At 38.2% G+C, this 18,054-nt stretch overlaps 3 protein-coding genes across 3 annotated transcripts; 2 read left to right on the forward strand and 1 right to left on the reverse strand.

Annotated features, from left to right (window-relative positions):
• Positions 1-397: 397 nt before the first annotated feature.
• Positions 398-4,403, forward strand: Cbr-let-653 (the record flags this gene model as incomplete). The annotated part of the gene is made up of 8 exons (XM_045235661.1): positions 398-458; positions 500-1,120; positions 1,169-1,374; positions 1,424-1,584; positions 1,666-2,163; positions 3,363-3,732; positions 4,063-4,246; positions 4,294-4,403. 8 exons carry the CDS (start codon positions 398-400, stop codon positions 4,401-4,403), a joined length of 2,211 nt encoding a protein of 736 aa, XP_045093045.1.
• A 298-nt stretch (positions 4,404-4,701) lies between these two features.
• CBG06186 lies at positions 4,702-6,391 on the reverse strand (the record flags this gene model as incomplete). The annotated part of the gene is made up of 6 exons (XM_002633374.1): positions 4,702-4,746; positions 4,791-5,099; positions 5,159-5,575; positions 5,624-5,845; positions 5,888-6,195; positions 6,241-6,391. 6 exons carry the CDS (start codon positions 6,389-6,391, stop codon positions 4,702-4,704), a joined length of 1,452 nt encoding a protein of 483 aa, XP_002633420.1.
• A 7,628-nt stretch (positions 6,392-14,019) lies between these two features.
• On the forward strand, positions 14,020-16,969 carry Cbr-nhr-43 (the record flags this gene model as incomplete). Its single annotated transcript, XM_002633375.1, has 8 exons — positions 14,020-14,078; positions 14,336-14,462; positions 15,099-15,192; positions 15,241-15,312; positions 15,820-16,084; positions 16,133-16,537; positions 16,583-16,850; positions 16,898-16,969. The coding sequence occupies 8 exons, from the start codon at positions 14,020-14,022 to the stop codon at positions 16,967-16,969; spliced, it is 1,362 nt and encodes a 453-aa protein (XP_002633421.1).
• Positions 16,970-18,054: the final 1,085 nt, after the last annotated feature.

Raw genomic sequence — 18,054 nt, forward strand, 5'->3', positions numbered from 1 at the left:
GTCATACCCTTGGGACCGTTGTCGGAACGTTGGGGACCGTTCTCGAGAAATTGGGACCGTTATCGGAACAATGGAACAGTTGTCGCAATTCGTTGGGACCGGCGTTCCGATAATGGGACCGACGGTCCCGAATTGGACCGTTCTTCCCGGAAAGAGCCAAAGCTTCTTTTTTTCTATCGAAATATTTCCTTTTCCCTTTCCGATGGTCTTTTTACTTCAACATGTTTATCTAAGTAACCATTTATTCGTGCTACGAATCGAGAGTTCTTCTTCCGCTTCCACCCTCGTTTTCCATCTAAATGACCCGAAAACAGTCTTTTCCATAATCTCCCCAGTTTTGTTCCGTATCCTTCTTCCCGAACTTGTCTATTTCTAATTCTCGCTTCGTTTTTAGTAAATGCGACATCCGCTGGTGCCCCTGTTACTGCTAATAGCATTCATCACCGCAGTTTCTCAAGGTAACCTTTTTAATCCAAACAATTCCTAATTAATACTTTAGCCTTCGTACCCAAATGTAACTCCTTCTATGTTCGATGGCCTCGTGTTCGTCTTAATTTCAAAGCAGTTGCCGAGGCAAGACTCTCGTTGAAGGGATGTCAATCGGCGTGTTCATTGGGAGAAGACCCAGTTAGTCCAGGAAAACAGTTAGAGTGTGCAGCAGTGAATCATCAAGCATCACCCGATGGTTTCTCCCATCATTGCGACGTTTCCAACCGCATCAACTGCAAAATGTTGACGGATACGTCGAGGCTGATGATCGATTCACATTCTACTGGAAATACTGTCTTTCATGTGAGTTGTCCTTATCAGAACACATTTTCCAAAAGAAAATTTTTTGCAGCCACTCGAAAATGTTCCGGAGACTATGCATTCACCTACCTCTCCGACCGTTATATGGATCAAAAATCCGTTGTTAAGACGACAACAAAAGCTAATCTAGAAGACTGTCTTTCCGATTGTTTGGATGAAAAATCTTTTGAGTGTCGATCCATTTCATTCAATAGAACTGACGGTGGATGTCATATGTCTAAGGATTCGCAAATCTCTCGACCAGAAGCTATTCGCTTGAACAATAACCCCAACTATCGTATTGACTATTACGAGAACAACTGTTACAATTGTAAGTGTCCTTTAAGAATCAATTTATCCAGAAACTCATTGATTACAGTATCCGAATCGTTCACTTTCAAACATGAATGCAAGGAAAATGGAATCTCAGTTAGTGTGAAATCTCGTCTTCCATATACTGGAGCTTTATACGGACTTTATGATTTCTTCACTTGCCGAGTGGAACCAAAAGAATCCACAGAGTTTGATCACTTTTTCCCATATCAAACTGTTAGCAAAAACTGTTCAGATTCTATTAAATATAAGGTTAGTGTTGCTTTGATTTTTAAATTTATCAAGAAAGTATACGATTTAGGGTAACGAAATGGTTTTGGAAGTGGTACTATCAACAGATGGCATTGAACCTCTTTATTTTATCACTCCTGATGACTTGACTTATCAAGCAAGGTGTCCAATCAATGGAGTAAAGGCTAAAGATGCTCCAAACACCAAATCATCAGCTCACTTGGATAATAGGTTTGTCAATTTTTCTCCTCCTTGATTCTAACATTTAATTTGATTCCCTGATAAGTTTGATTATCTGTTCTTTGCGTTTAGAAACAAGGCGATGGAAGCATCGGCGCATGCATTGTTTGAGTTATTATCCAAAACTGGAGATGACGATGCAGCCACCACTTCGAGTATTCAGAATACTTTCTCTCTGCCATTGACGACTACAACAGAATTATCAAGGCAAGTGACCAAGACAACAACAACTACAAAGAAGCCATCAACTACCACAACCACAACCCCAAAACCAACAACTACCAAAAAGTCGACAACTCCTTCCACCACAATCAAACCTTCCCCAGTTGTTGCCACGACTACCCCTACTACAACAACTCAAAAAACCACAAAAACTACCACCACGATTCCCCCAACAATTCCCCCAACAACTACAACAACAACGACTAAAAAACCATCAACAACTACATCTAGCACTCGTCGTTCCACTATCATGTCAGCTACACCAAAAGTTGCAATCATTGTGACAAAAGAATCGAGTTTTGCGAGAGCCAGACTGTTCACTACAAAACATCCAAGTACACAGAAAATGCAAGTTATACTACTGTTTTTTGTTTCATGTCTGATTTAATGTGATTTTTGGTTACTCCTTGACTGGATTTGTGTTTTTCTACCAAACAAACATTTAACTTTTAGTTATTTTCTGGTACAATAAAATCGGAGCTGTGGAAGAGAGAATCTGGTAGCCGCGAGCTTTTCAACACAAACTTTTCTCTTCCGCAGATCCGATTTTTCTAATCAAGTATAATACCGGAAAACCTGTAATAGAAGGGCCCTCTAACTTTCAATTTTGAGCCAATTTATCTCGGTTCCTTTGAAAGATTTCAAATAGTGGTCAACTGATAAAATGTTTTTGATATTATGATAAACATTTTATTAGTTGACACATTTTTGATATCTGTCACAGGAATCGAGATAAATTTGTTCAAAGTTTGCAGTGTGGGGGCCCTTCTATTACAGGTTTTACGGTAACTTTAAGCTACCGTATTTTCTCTAATAGACGCCCACCCAAAGCGTCAACTTTGAGCTCAATTATCTCGATTCCTGTGACAGATATCAAAAATTTGTCAACTGCCAAATTTTTTATCATAATATCATCCATATTTTATCAGTTAACACATTTTTGATGTCTTTCACAGGAAACGAGATAAATGAGCTCAAAATTAATTGTTTGGGTGTACTTCTATAAGAGGAAATGCAGTAACTATGGTTCCTGTCAGAGATTTGAAAGGTTGTCAACTGATAAATTTTACGGCATAATACCACAAAATGTTTACCAGTTGACACGTTTTTTGATATCTTCCATAGGAGCCAAGAAAAATCAACTGAAACTTGAGTGTGGCCCGTTTAGTACAGGTTTTACGGTATGTACAATTTTAACTCTTACAATCATTCACTTTCAGCGATGAGCCAACCACCACTCTCTCAACAACCACAGCTACAACTACTACAACAGTTAAACCTACAACGAAGACAACAACTACTACTACAACTACTACAACTCCAAGCACAACGACAGTAACCACACCGGTCACGACGACAAGCACGACCACTACACCTACTCCTCCACCAACTACGACTACAACAACACCTAAAACAACTACAACTCTTAGATCTACGTCTACAACAACTACTGTCGGACCTCCAGCTTCTTCTTCTTCTTCTTCTTCTGTAGCCAAGGACGGGTGAGAGCCTTGCACCATTACACAGAAAAGACCTAATGAATTCAGATCAACTCTCGCCGGAAAACCAAAAGTTCCAGTGATTTTCGACATTTTCCACAATGGACAAGCTGTTGAAGCTGTCGTAGTTGGAACAAAGATCACTCTCTCATTCCGTCCACATTATCCGATTCCTCCAGAATACGTGTCAGTTCGAGGATGCCAAGTGGAGCCGATTGATCCGAAATACGAATGGGAGCACGAACCACTATTCATTATCCGAGATGGGTGTCCGGCTGATGGTGTTGGTCTCGTTTGTCCACCAACACATTCAGAGTTTGGAGCGAAGGTTTCAGTTGAAGCATTCAGATACCAAACAACTGGATTAGTTCAGTACTCTTGTCTCGTGCGAATTTGTCCATTCGCTTCATGTCCGAAGGTAGGTTATCGATATTATTCTGGCACAAAAAACATTAGAGCTGTGGAAGAGAAACACCGGTGTCCGTGATCGAAGGTCCCACAGCGAAAGCTACCGTAATCGAAAAATATGTTGATTTTCCTGATGCATTAACTCAATTATCGTGAGTTTTCAGTCAATTGTTTTCACGCGAGGAAAATAGACGACAAACCTATAAAAAGCAGTAAAAAAGATAATAAATACAGAAATCAAACATTTTTTAAGTTACGGTAGTTTTCGTTGTGGGACCTTCGGCTTATTTGTACCAGAACAATAATAGTATTCAATATTTCCTTACACACTTTGTTTCAGAGCAACTGCGATGACGTGGAAGGATGTGACAGCAGCTACATGCATAGATACAGAAGAGAATTGTCTCTTGAAGACATCAAAAAAGCATTAGAAGCAAATCCAGAACTAGCTTCTCAGTTTGGAATCTCGCCTTCTGCGTTTGCAAGAAACCCATCGAAAACTCGAAACTTCACAAGTGTAGTTGGTATGTTCAACTATTTATTTTGTCTTTTATTCAGATCTTTATTTCAGAAGAGCAGCAGAGAATTGCACTCGGAGGAGATCATGTCGTCCGACGACGCTTGATCGTTGTTAATTCAGAAGACCAGTTGAGGTATTATGTGAGAACTGGAAACATTTGAATCACAATTTGACAGTATTTTTATCAGCTTTATATTCTTCATCATCCTTTGTTTTCTTTCATTCCACCATCCAAAACGCCACAAGAGCGGGTCTCTCTCATCAGAATTTCTTGAAAATGCAAATCTCTCTGTAGAAAATCTTTAATAAAAGCAACAATTTTTTATCGTGTTATATTACAGCGAATCGTATAATGTATAATTATTGGGAGAAAACAAGAACAATCGAGCACATTTCTTGGTTAAAACAATACGTTTTCAATAAAAACTATGTGACTAAAAAATACAATTAATACTAGTACTAACGATGCATATATGGTGGTCTGTAGATTGGGTTCGCGTTGTTCTGAAAAAAACTGAGAATAAAACTGACAAACTATAGAAACATACATCATGAAGCATCAAAGTAGTGTTCGATGTTTCGTTGAGGGTATCATGGTTTTCATCAGTTTCTTCTTCTTCTGCATTAATTGTTCGGTATTGAGAATCTTCAAAGAAACGCCGATTGTTTGGATATGACGCTTCAGCTGCTGGTGGGCTGTGAGGAGGACTTGGACGAGGTGTAGATGTTGCCACCGGCCGACCAGGGTATGTACGGAAAGAACTTTCTGAAAGTGTGCGACTGCGAACTGATGGAGCAACCGCCGGCTGGAGACTCTGTTGGACAGCGACTTCATGGCGAGAATTGAATTTGTAGTACTGAAAATTTGAATCGTCTTTCACGATTTATAGGGTAATTTTGATAATTCAGAAAATACCAAAAAATCGGGCTCTGTAGCGGATTGTTTGGTCTCTCGGTCGTACCACTTCTCATACTTCTCTCCATTCTCGCCAATACATGTTAGAAGAATGATAGTTTGACTCCGATGATTTTCAAGCTCGACAACACTGCTGAATTCGTGTGTGTTTTCTGATGCTCCGGTGGGTGCAGCAAGAGAAGGACGTTGGTCATGCAGCGATTCTGCATGGAACTGTTCAACGTAATAGTGACGCTGTGATCGATTCGATTTCGAAAGCGACAACCCGAATGTCCTCATAGTTACATCGTTAACTGGATCGTCTTCTCTCGGGTTTTCCAACAATGAGTGTGCCGCCATTCTTCTCTGACCGCCGAAAACTCCTTGTTGCTCGAGCTTAGCATCAAACTCTTCGGCGTCCTTTTTTAACTTTTCAAGCTGCAAATTTTTACTCAACTGTTTAGGATTGGAGTTAGGGTGACCAACCCATTCATTCATCTGGAAACTATGTACTTTTCCATGTTCGCCAGGCATAATCTTCATAAGCTCCCACATTGCATCGCGTTCATAAACATGGTTGGTGGCATCACGGATAATAGAGCGATGACTGAAGTTGCATGCACCGTTATCTTTAGCGCGGAACTCAAATACGCCCATGTATATCTGATCCGGGGAAAGGTTTTTGAATGCTCGATTGTTATTGCAGACCTGAAAAATTTCAACACATTGGAATAATCATAAAACCCTTACAAAGCCTTGACCAATATCAAGTAGAAGGAGTTTTTTATAAGTTCCATTTGAGTTTCTCGTCTCTCTATTTTGAATGAACTCCGGGCACACAACAAATGGACACTTAATTTTGACAAATCCAAATTCAACGTTTGTTGGTGGAATTTTGTATTTAGCGTAGTCATTTGGATTAATTTTCCGAAGGTTTGTCAGCTCCCGCTCGTCTCTTTCTTCCTCATGAGAGCCAACAGCGTAAGAAGGCACCGCTAGAAACCAATCGCCTTGCTTGTAGGCGTTCCAGTGCCATTTTGGCATAACCATGTAGCCATCTGAAATTCAAAGGATATCAATCGATTAAAATCTATTGAGCTCACCACGAATTCTGATAGATGGACTGTATGCATAAATTTCGCTTTGTCTCATCGAGGTTCTCGTTTCGTCGCCTGTTTTTTCGACAACACAACAGACAATGTCTTCATTAGACCTCTTCTTTGCCGGCGGATATAAATATCCATTGGGTCTCATTTGGCTGAAATTAAATAATTGTTAATCCGAAAGCAAAAAAAAAAATATGAGCCAGGTGAGCGACATGTTTGCAAACATGACTGAGAAAAATAATTTTGAAAATGGGTTTGAAAATATTTTTCGACGAGGTACGGTACGCGTGCCGAGACCCATGGGCGATTTAAAGCAATGTTGCTTTCAGTTTGAAGAAATCCGATGTAAAATTAGAAGAAGAAAACACTTTTTGTCATACTTGTAAATATCCGGGCCCGGGCCGGGCCTGAGGAAATTTTCAAGACCCGGTAGCAAAAATTTTGTCCTTTTGAGCCAAATTTTGAGCTCTCAATACAATTTTCCCAATTTTTTTGTTTTATTGGATTGTTTGTCTGTTTGATCAAAAAAAATCACATGAGGGTCCCCCCCCCCCCTTATGTGTTTTTAAAAATTTTCAAAACTTGTGGAATGGCAGGCCCGCCGGGCCGGGCCTCCAAAATTCGGGAAAAAGCCCGGCCCGGCCCGTTAAAAGTAAGCTTTTTGTGTATTTTTCACATCCCAGACTCACACAAAAATCTCGCTCATCGATACTAATTATGAATGCTACAAAAGCAACATCTTCCGAAAGAAAAATCTTATTGAGATCGAGTTCTCTTGCCTCCAAAAAGCTATCGAAATCTAAAATCTTCATTTGACTGAAAAAATGCGGAGAAGAGGAATATTCACGATACACACCGATCCGGACAGATGTTTTTAGTATGCAAAAAATTATATCCATTCGCGAAGAATTAGGACGATGTGTTTTATTCTTGTTCATTTTCCTTCGTTCTCTCCCTCGAACATCTCGTAGTTGAAGTTATCTTACTGTAGAATCACATTTCTCGTTGACCAGTTTCTTATTTACATCGCACTACTAGCATCATTACTTCGACTACTATTCTCAGACGTCTCATACTAAAAATATAATGACCAGCCTGAAAAATAATACAGCAATTGCGTCAGCAGTAAGGTTCGCCGAATTCGTCGCGGCTCCGAATTATGCTTTCCCTTCAAAACCAAGAACCAGATATGTTTACTTGAGACTTCTCGGTACAATGTTAAGCAAAAGCAACCGGTACTCAATAAATCGCAAAAGTCAGAACATAACATTTTACGAAAGCTTCTAACTTTTATAAAAGTTTCTGCCCTTTTTAAAAGAAGAAGTTAAAACACAATTTTCTATGTTTTGATGGGCAGCCTCCAACCATCCTATTTAGTTTCAAAATTAACTTCAAAAGCTTCGGCTCTAGCTTTGGTACGAAATTTTTGGAACTTCTGGTGATCTCCCTCATACAACCTGATAGCATTTATAAAAAAGTTTACAGAAAAATACAAGGAACTCCAATTTGTGAGTCTGACTCTAACTTTTCAGTTTTTGTTCCATCGCGCTCATTAAAAAAATAATTGCTGTCTTTGGTGATAAAATATTCATGAACGAATCATGATTTTCTGTAGTTATGAGCTCGAATAATTCTTGTTTATATTTTAAGCTCTAGATATGTCCCTGGCAATTTTAGGGGAACTTAGCTATCGTATTTTCAGCACAAAAATAAATCCAAATCGCTTTAACTTGATTAAAACCCTTTAGAAACACATTATCACAATGTGACTATCGTACTCTCCCTATTCAAATTTTGTTTTTCTCTGTGTCCAACATATGAACCGTTATCCATCTCGATTGGCGTCTCTGTTATCTGAAACGGGACGGAATTCATCTCTCCACTCATAGATCCACACCACTTTTTGTCCCCATCCCTCGTCATTCTCCGTAGAAGTATTTTGTGAAGATTTCCGCCGCTGATAGGTAACTAAGTTTTAAGATCAGTAGCGATAATGTGGATCTCTGTCTCAATTCTCATGTTCAACATGCTAAAAAAGGTCTGAGTAAGCATATAGTTTGAATTTTCTAATCCGTTTCGGTGGGTGTATCCTTTTGGAGCATTGAATAACGCGGATTAGCCAACCAATCGAGCAGAAGCAGGTGTATTTCTGATTTTGGTTTAGTCTGAAAATGATAATCTTGCACGGGTTGTAATGCAAACATGATTAGGGATTTGTTGACGAAGAAAAAACAGAAAAGTGATCGAACAGAGAGTTTAGTCTATTTCTGCAAAGCAAAGAGCACTGGGAGCACAAAAAATGTACTTGTTGATTCATAGTTTTATAAAAATTCTTGGAAAAAGAGACATTTGTAATCGTTTTGTTGATCGCTTCCTACCCGTATATAGGTTGGTTGAAATTTGTTTTGATTTACAACATTTTTAGTCTACCCTATTTCCTTTAATAGAAGTCCATCCAAACTTTGAGCTCTATTATGTGAAAGTTACCAAAAGTTTGTCAACTGATGAATTATTCATCATAAGACCACCAATATTTCATCAATTGACAAAACTTTGATATCATACACAGGAACCGAGATAATTGAGCGCAAAGTTGACGGTTTGGGTCGGCTTCTATTAGAGGAAATACGGTAATCATATGTAGCGCAAAACTCTGCTATTCGGTTATGAACAGCAAAACAATTTCACCTCCAAAATAACAGTGCTGGCCAAAAATTCTATTCCAAAATAGCCAATTTAGTATAAAATGGTCCACTTTGAGTGTCTGAAAACGTACTAATTACTTGTTCGTTTGGTCTGAAGCATTCAGGGATTTAAAACCTAATCTATTTATTTTCATAGTTTTTAACTTTTTATGCAATCACTTGTAAACGATTTATTTTGTGAAACAAGTTCCCCTTCTTTAAAAACAATTTCAGTGGTAATTTTGAAATAATTGAGGTGCTTTCTGTTTGACATGATGAAGAACAAAAATAGAGTTATACATTTGATTTACAATCCCGTAATTTTTCAGACCAAACAGACAAGAAACAAGTATTTTTTCAGACACCCAAAGTTGACTATTTTCACCTAAAATGTTCATTTTGAGAAACATTTTTGGCCATCATTTTATTCAGTGTCAGCCTTGGTTAGTGAAGAGATTCATAATGTTTAGAACGTCTTTCTTTCTTAGAGAAAGCAATCGGAGGTTTAAAATTATCTATTTTGATTCTTTGAACACTTCTAATGTAACTCGAAATACTGGAGTATTCTTCAAAGTGTCGTTTACTTGTTATCGGAGTACTAATCGAGGACAATCGACGTCGCAGACAATTCAAAGTCGGACAACAAGTAGCATAACACAACCCACAGAACACATCTTTCGAAATGTACAGCAGGAAAGGTCACATTATTTTTGAAATTCAGCTATTAACCGACAACCAACCTGTATGAGTTGTTATTTTTTAAATTAGTATTCCGAGAAAGATCAAAACGCCTTCTTTGATGGATCTGAACTACCGTAATCCAAGAGCGTCTACTTCATGGAAGTATGTTGATTTTTTGATATCGAGTTGTTCACGATGAAAACTGGTTTTTCGACCCCTATTGAAAAGTCATTTTTGTAAGCTTGAAACTAGACACTATTTTATTTTGAGCATTTTCTTACCTCACAAGACTATGGCATTATTCGATACATGACGTTCATCATCCCATGCAAATTGATCTGTCTAGATCTTCCTTGTACATATTGCAAAAACAAAGTGCAGTGACGTCTTTTTATTCTCCCACTATTTTCGGAATATCCCCTAGTTTATTGTTTAAGCTCAAAACTCAACTTTTGATCTCTCTCCTATGAACATGAACTGAATCAGAGTGATCTGTCGGATAAAATAACATCATCTGATTTTGAAGAAGATTTCAATTCAAGATCATCCACGGATGTGTTGGATTTATGATCTTCAAAGAGAGCTGATGAATATCATGAGGGGCATTAATCTCTAAATAGTGTCTACTCCAAAAGTCTTTGGTTTTAATCAGAAACTTTTTAACTTTTCCTTTTGAAATGTGGGTCTTCCCTTAATGCGTTGGTGGTCTTAACGAGATATGTACTTTTAATTTTTTCAATGTTTTCATATTTCTCATTCCGAAAAATCTTTTCTGGAGGAAATTTAATCCCCAAGAAAACAAGAATCCCAGTCCCAGACTGATTCTCATTTTGCACCACGCACAGAAAAAGGTGAAAAATAATAAATATAGAGTTGAGAAAAATCGTGTCTATGAGTCAAAACATTGGCAGGAGTTTGTTGCCCCGACTTGCGAGAATATGTTTTTTTGGTAAAGAAAACACAAGAAAATATTATATTCGTCTGCAGTTCTGCTGAATTAATCGAAACAGAAAATATTATACTAAAAACAGCTGGAAATCAGTCTACCTTTGCATTTCCAATTTTCTCGGAAACTAGTCTGGCACAAGTTCTAGTTTCGTTTTGTGATAGAATGTACTTCGGATTCTTTCGGCGAACTCTTTCGAAAAGTTCAGTTAGTCTTTTTTTTTAGTTTGGAACTTTATTATTCTGGTACAAAAACATCAGGAACAAAAAGCAGTGAAAAACAATAGAATAAATCTCGAAAATAAAAACATTTTCAGGTATCGATAGTTGTCGCTGTGGGAGATTCGGCCATGGCCACTGGTGTTTTTCTTCCACAGCTCCGATTCTTTGTACCCGAACAATAATAATCACTTAAAAGTTGCAGCAGGTGTACCCCCGTTAAAGATTAAACAAGACAGAAAATGTGTGGTTTTTAATCTCTATATTTGATTTGAGTGTACGACGACTGATGCTCATTCAACTAAAAAACAACATTTGCTTTCATACTAGTGATGTGTCGGTGTGCTTATCCAAACCAAAACGTGCTTGATCACTCCCCCGTTTTTTGAAAACAGGAGATCCCCTTCTTTCTCTCTTTGGAATACACATTTCTTGTATGTCTTCTTCCTAATCGAACCTTCTCATCTCCGCACAGAAAACCAAACCCCGCCCCTCACCATTCTCTACCATAATCTCAAAACATTTCGATCCAGAACAAAAAGCTTCTTTTCCTGCTTTTCCTCATTGCTTTAGAATTCCGTTATGTAGTCCATTTCGATTATTTCTCGTTCTTCATTTTCTAATTGTACCTTTTGGATACAACAAAAACAATAGTCAGGGAGTACAATAATCTTTCTGGTATGCTGTGATAACCTGTTAACGAGATTGGTCGCACCAGACTGTACTTTTTTTTGTACAGTTCTGTTTTCTGGAACAGTCTTTCGTCATGTGAATGATAGTACGAACTTTTTTGTTTACTAGAAAGAACACCGGGTGCCAGATAAAACGAATTCAATCACTCGAGAACGAGTCAGAACTCTTTTAGTATCACAAAGTCGTCATGAGACCTCTAAAAGGTTTCTACTAATAGGATTGTCTTAATCAGCTGTTTCAAAAATGATTCCAAGAAGCTATCAAAGCTCCAGTGGACTTTTTAAAATGATTCTGATCAAAAGATTGTATCAAAGAGATTGTGCATGATCATGAAGCAAATGTCTGCTCGATTGAGAGGTATTATGATAATCTGGAATTACAATAATGAGGTGGAACAAATCCTATATAAAATGAAAGGAGGTTCAAAAATTTGTCGCATTAGTCCATTTTTTAGATTTTTGCTTTTCTTTTTTCTCTAGTAATCTCGAACACTTCTGAAAATCAGTAGCTTTCCACGAAACCGTGTGAAAGTACGAGACAAGTTCTATAAGTGCTCGATCCGTATTTATCATTGTTGATTCTGTGTCTGTTCCAACAAATCCAGGATATTCATAACAACGGATTACGGTGGATTCTATGAAACATTACACAACTTCTTAAAGCATTCTTTAGTCGTTCGTCGTAACTTCTGATAAGTTGCTCAAAACAGAGAATACCAGGTGGCCTATATAAAAACGGAAACATCTTTAGAAATAAATATTTTAGAAGCATGAAAATTGGTAGAAAGGACTGAAAAAGAAGCTTATCTACTAGGTATTGTTCTAATTTCCCAAGATGAAGGGCCTAATGTAAATTTGAGACCCAATAGAACGCTGTACTCCAATTTTATGCTAGTACAAACTTTAGTCTAGGTGCCACTCTGTACAGAACGGTTGCTTGAATCGAAAGAAATGAAACATTCATAAAAGGAATCTAGATTTTTACTACTATATCTGCATGTTTCGACACCATCGATCTCATCAAAAATATATCTTTCGAAGATACTTTTATCACCCTTCAATCACGAGCTTCAGTATTATGAAAACAAGAACATGGAGTTTCGATATCTTGTGTTCCATACCCTTAAATATCTGAAACATCTATGGTGTCTGTATAATCTGATATCATTTAAGAGTACAACAACTTTGTATGTCATCGGTGTATAGTTTGTTTTCATGTGCACTTCTGCCTCTTTATAACCTGACAGTGTCGTTTCTCATTTATAGTTCACCGAAACAACGTTTGCTTCTTCTTCCCTTTGAATTCGTTGAATCAGTCAATTGATAAATCATTTTGGTCTCATTAAAACTACCGTACTCCTTATCTTTCCGATTTTGTTTTTGAAAGAAAGGCTTTTGAAAATGAATGCAAACTTCGTATTCTTGTCACCTACAGCTTGATAATGAATCAGTGCTGATGCTAGTATACAGTAGAATTTTTTTGTTTGCTGATGACGTGGTTATATGCTTCTTATTCTGCAATGGATTTTTTCAGTCCTCCCGCAAGATGGGAAAATTTAACCTCATAACACACGAGAAAACCGCATGATAAGCGATAACGAATCAGGAGTGAAAACAGGAACAACATGTTCTATATACGAATCACTGAATAATGCGTCGATTCTAAATTGTTCTGATTTGTGATAGGGCATTTCGATTGATATAACAGGTTGATAAACGATATCATTTTGGGTATCAAAGTACATAGAAATTTAATTTGGTTTTGCTGAAAAAAAAAATGGATAAGAATGGATCGACTGATCAGGAACAAGATTCAGAATTTAAAAACCAACCAATGTTTATAATTACAATTACGATTTAGGCAAACTCGATGAGTTGGTTTTTGTATTTTTGTATCTTCAAAAATCTAACATTAAAAAGAATTCTCTGGAACTTTCAATTTTCATTTTCTCCTGATCCGGATCTTGTCACAGCTTCTATTCTTCTAGCCTTCGGAAATGTGTCAGTATGTGTAGTTTTGTAATCAGATGACGTGGCAAGATCAGAGACTTCGTTCTTTTTTCTGCAATCAACTGTTCAATGTGCGCCTTGATTCGCAGTCTGATATCTCAAATTTTCTGTTTCTCTCCCAACTACAAATTGTTGGTTCCCAGGCTTGTGACGTCTACTTCTTTTCCCCTTATTAATCCCTCCCACACCGTTAGCCACGCCTTCTTTCTGTTCGCTCCTCCTCCCCGGTCTCCCGACACATCTTGTTCCGATGGCAACCGCCTGTAAAAACTTGCATAATTTTATTCCATTTTATCTTTACCGTCCACGCCGACCATTGAAACCACACAAGTTGTGGTGATAAGTGCTGACAGATATCTTTTCACTGCTTATCATCTCTTCTCTTACTCATTCTCTCCGTTTTCCTCCTCTCGCAGAATCATTCAGAGATCGGCGTTCTCGAAACCCTCTGATGACGTCATTGTTCCTTACAAGCCAAAGATTACAGTACTCCATTATTTTCTCATAGCCTCCATCGGTGCACCGCCCGTCGTCTCTAGTGTGTAATGATCAGCGGCCCGTTTATTCATTTTGATCCGACTGCTACGCTCCAGGCAGTCATGATGTAAGTTTCAGAGTTGTCTAATCTTTTTGAATGGTTTTCGACAATTTCTAAATTATTTTCAATTAAAAATTCACATTACGACGCTTCCGCTTGATCGAGTTTTAAAAATTCTTTAAATGAACATGGATGTTATATCTAACGTCCATCCACATCGAGAGTTCCTTTTTCTGAAATAAGAGATTCTCGGAATAAAAACCCCAGTTGCGAAAATGACACCTATAATGTAAACAATCTCTGAAATCCTGATGTATTTTCAGGAGACACCCGACTTCTCCTCTATCGATTCCTGGAACATCAACAAGCCCAAATGTAGTCTCGGCTTCCGACATTCATTGCCGAGTCTGCGAAAGGCAATACGATGGATCCCAACATTTCGGAATCGACGTAAGTTATCAAATGAGGAAATCAGGAAAGGCGAAGTGGGTGAGGGAGGGAGAGGCAAGAAAAGTGGTGCTGATGTCTAGATATTCATCTACCGTTTCTTGGAGAAACTTTTTGTTGTCGAACATTGTATCGGTAGATTAGCACACACCGATACAAAGTCCGCCCTCTGATGGAAAATGGGATCTGATTTGAATCTTACCCGAGCTCCCATTGGAATATCTTTTAGGTAAAAAAATATGCATATGGATAACCCATAATAAAATAGTGTCTGGGAATAGTTATGCGATAGAGAACTAGTACATTCAAATTAGTAATTTATCCGAAAATCGTTTAAGTGAACAGTCAAAGACGGGAATCTCTAGATATCGGAAACCCACATCCAGTTTTGATATACAAAGTCACATTTTTCCACTTTTTGTTCTGCAAAGACACAAAATGTATCCTTTTGTTCCGCTGGAGATTTTGAGCCGTATCATGATCTATCTGGAAACCGGTTCATTATTTTACAAAACGGAATTCTCTAGCGAATGAATCCGACGGCAGCTTTTTGTTCTTCGGGATAAAGATCGCTCTTAAAAATTGCGAATAATTAAAGACGAAGATTTATTTTAAATTTTTTCAAGTAGAAAATTTCAGATCTGCCGAGCATGTGCAGCATTCTTCCGACGAAGTGTATCGGTCAAGAAGACCTTCGTATGCAGAAGAGGAACAAACAGTTGCCCGTTGAATAGTAAGTATCACCTAGGCATAGATCAGTTACAAACAACCATGTTTTTAGCAGTCTCACGAAAGACCACATGTCAAAAATGTCGTTGGATGAGATGTCTTAATGTTGGTCTCCAAGTTGAACGTAAGATTTTATTTCAGTCCATTTTCTTCACTTCCTCCAAATATTCATTGTTCAAAAATGGCATCTAACACCAACCACACATTCTCTCCCCGCTTCGATCTAAATTCATTCATAAACTGGAAGTTGTTAACATTAATGAATCAGTGAATTAATGAATCAGTGATGCGCGTCTCGCGCGCGCTAGAAACAATCCAGCACGGACTGAGTTCATTGAAACAGACAAAGTGGCTAGAGGGAGACAGTGTCCTCCGTATCACTTAGGAGGGGATGTATGGTGCTGTAGCAATCATTCTGGTCTTTCCGAAGGACAAAACGCAGGGGTCGTTGAACGAATATGTTCATGGTGGCATCAGTGAAACAGAGACAGACTGATGAAAGGGGGAGGGAAACGAGATGTGATTGTTGGTCACAGTTTATGCCACTGTTTAAGGGGAATAGTAAACGAATGGAGGTCATGGGAATAACATGTGAAATACGGAAACTTTTTTCTCATTAAATAATTTTCAGTCGTATCCGGTCATCGATCACCTGACCATGTGAAGCAGCCATCAAGAGATGAGGAAAAATTCAAAATGGAAGAAGAATCTATAAGAGACGGAGACGAATCGGATTCGGGATCCGAGGGAAAACCATTCGATCGTATGGATCCAACACCACCTCATGAGCAAACATTCCAACACATTCCACTTCACCGTCCAATTCCAACAATGGCAAATCCGAATCTTCTTCTGACAAGAAATTCTCTTATCAGCAAAGTGCTTCGTAATTACGAGTGAGTACCGTAATCTCTCAGGCTGTGTAGCTTATGAAATATTTTCAGAGAGTTTACAAAAAATCGCCTCGAGTTGGAACTTTCGCTTCCACACATTCAACAAGAGCAGAAAATGTTTGGATCAACTGGTATTCCAATCGTCAAAGCAACACGAGAGACAGTTTTTGAAATTTATCAAAAACAACTCGAGCTCCTTCACATTTTCCTGAGAAGCACATTTTCCGAATATGAAGAGTGTGATGTGCCAGAACAGAAAAGAATCTGTGCTCTCTTCTATCCGGTTCTCTGGGAAATCGAGTCATGCTACTGGACATACCGAAACATGCCAGCCACTTCGGACTGCGAACACTTTTTAATGTGCACCCAAACCACGTACATTGATGTTCGCGATGTTGAATACTGGCTGGGAAACACCGATGGAAACAGTGCAGAGGATATTAACACCATCAAAACGTAAATATCCCCTTTTTTCGAATATTCTCATAATTCTATTTCCAGCCGTCTCGAACGTCTTCTCCAAACTGCCAGAACTTCGATTCTCGACAGAATGCATAAACTAATCATCAAGGAATTCGAGTTCGTTACCGTTCTAGCTCTTAACATCTGGGCTCCTCGTAATCATCAACAAAGCTGCTTAGACAAGGCAGCGGACCATGTCCGTACAACTTTGTTCGATGATCTGCATTACTTGTATCATGATGAATTGAGAATCGAAAACTATGCAGGAAGAATGGGAGAGATTATGTGTCTATTCACTGAAGTCCAGGTAAGAGTACTTCTAGCATCTTATCATTATCAAAAATTCATTTTCAGACTGCTGACTTGTCATCTACCATACAAAATATCTTCTTCTCTGAGCTCACTGCCTACATCAACGCTCAATGAAGCGTACTCATAACTACGGTTCTCAAACTTCTTTTCATTTCAAATAATCTCATTTTCTTCCGGCTTTCAACTGTATTTTTTTCTCAAACTCTCACTTCTTTTACTTATTTTCCCAACTGACTTTCCCCTTCTATTCGAGTTGCACCCGTGATCTTCAAACTTCCAGAATTTAGTCGTCTCCCCTCTTTCCTCCGAACCATTCCTGACCAATTCGTCCAACACATTCTTCCTCTCCTCTGATTACTTTACTCTTTTCGTACCTCCCTAATAAACATTTTTTATTGAAATTGATGTCTTCAGATCTCGTAGACCAACATGGTTTTTAATTCGAAACACAGACAAGATGACGTTTTTGTTCGAATGGAACATTTTGCATCACAAGTCATTTTCAGCAACACAACAAGGAATAATTGTTTGACTTGTAGTTGTGATCAACGATTTTTCAACGATTTCAAAAAGTTTTTGATGATGAAACTTTGAGTGCTAGTTCAGGAAACTTCTGAGGATCAATATTGCTAGTTCACAGGATAAAAAATGAATCTTGGATTACCGTAAACACCGCAATAGAAGGCCATCCTATATTTGCACTTTGACCTCAATTGGTGTTTACGGTAGTTTATATATAAAATACTTCAAATCCATTAATTCACGGTTCTGTGAAAACTGTGTAACAGTTGTTAATATGAGCTTAATTTTCTTCTCCTCCCGAATAGGCGAATTCTAAAATGTTGAAAAAAATGAAAAAATAAACTTGGCTCAGGGTCCACGGGTACATCGAAAAAGGGCACATTGGTCCAGAGAGTGCACGAGATCTTGTAGTATATGACTTTTTAGCCAAACCCTATAATTTTCAGAAAAAAAGAGGAATAGTTTTTTAAAATTATTTTTTCCTCCTCCCAAATGTACCACGTACCCTTGAAACCAATGTACCCTTAGAACTTGATGCACCCCTTTTTCGATGTGGTCTTTAATACTGGGCCAGCCAACATGTAGGTATTAAGTTGCAGCTGTAATTGTTTACATCATAAAAAAAAGAGATCTCTTGATTCAGGCGATGATCACTGGAATAATGAAACGGTTAGTGA

This window comes from Caenorhabditis briggsae, assembly GCF_000004555.2.
Source record: "Caenorhabditis briggsae complete genome, chrIV, whole genome shotgun sequence".
Classification (NCBI taxonomy): domain Eukaryota; kingdom Metazoa; phylum Nematoda; class Chromadorea; order Rhabditida; family Rhabditidae; genus Caenorhabditis; species Caenorhabditis briggsae.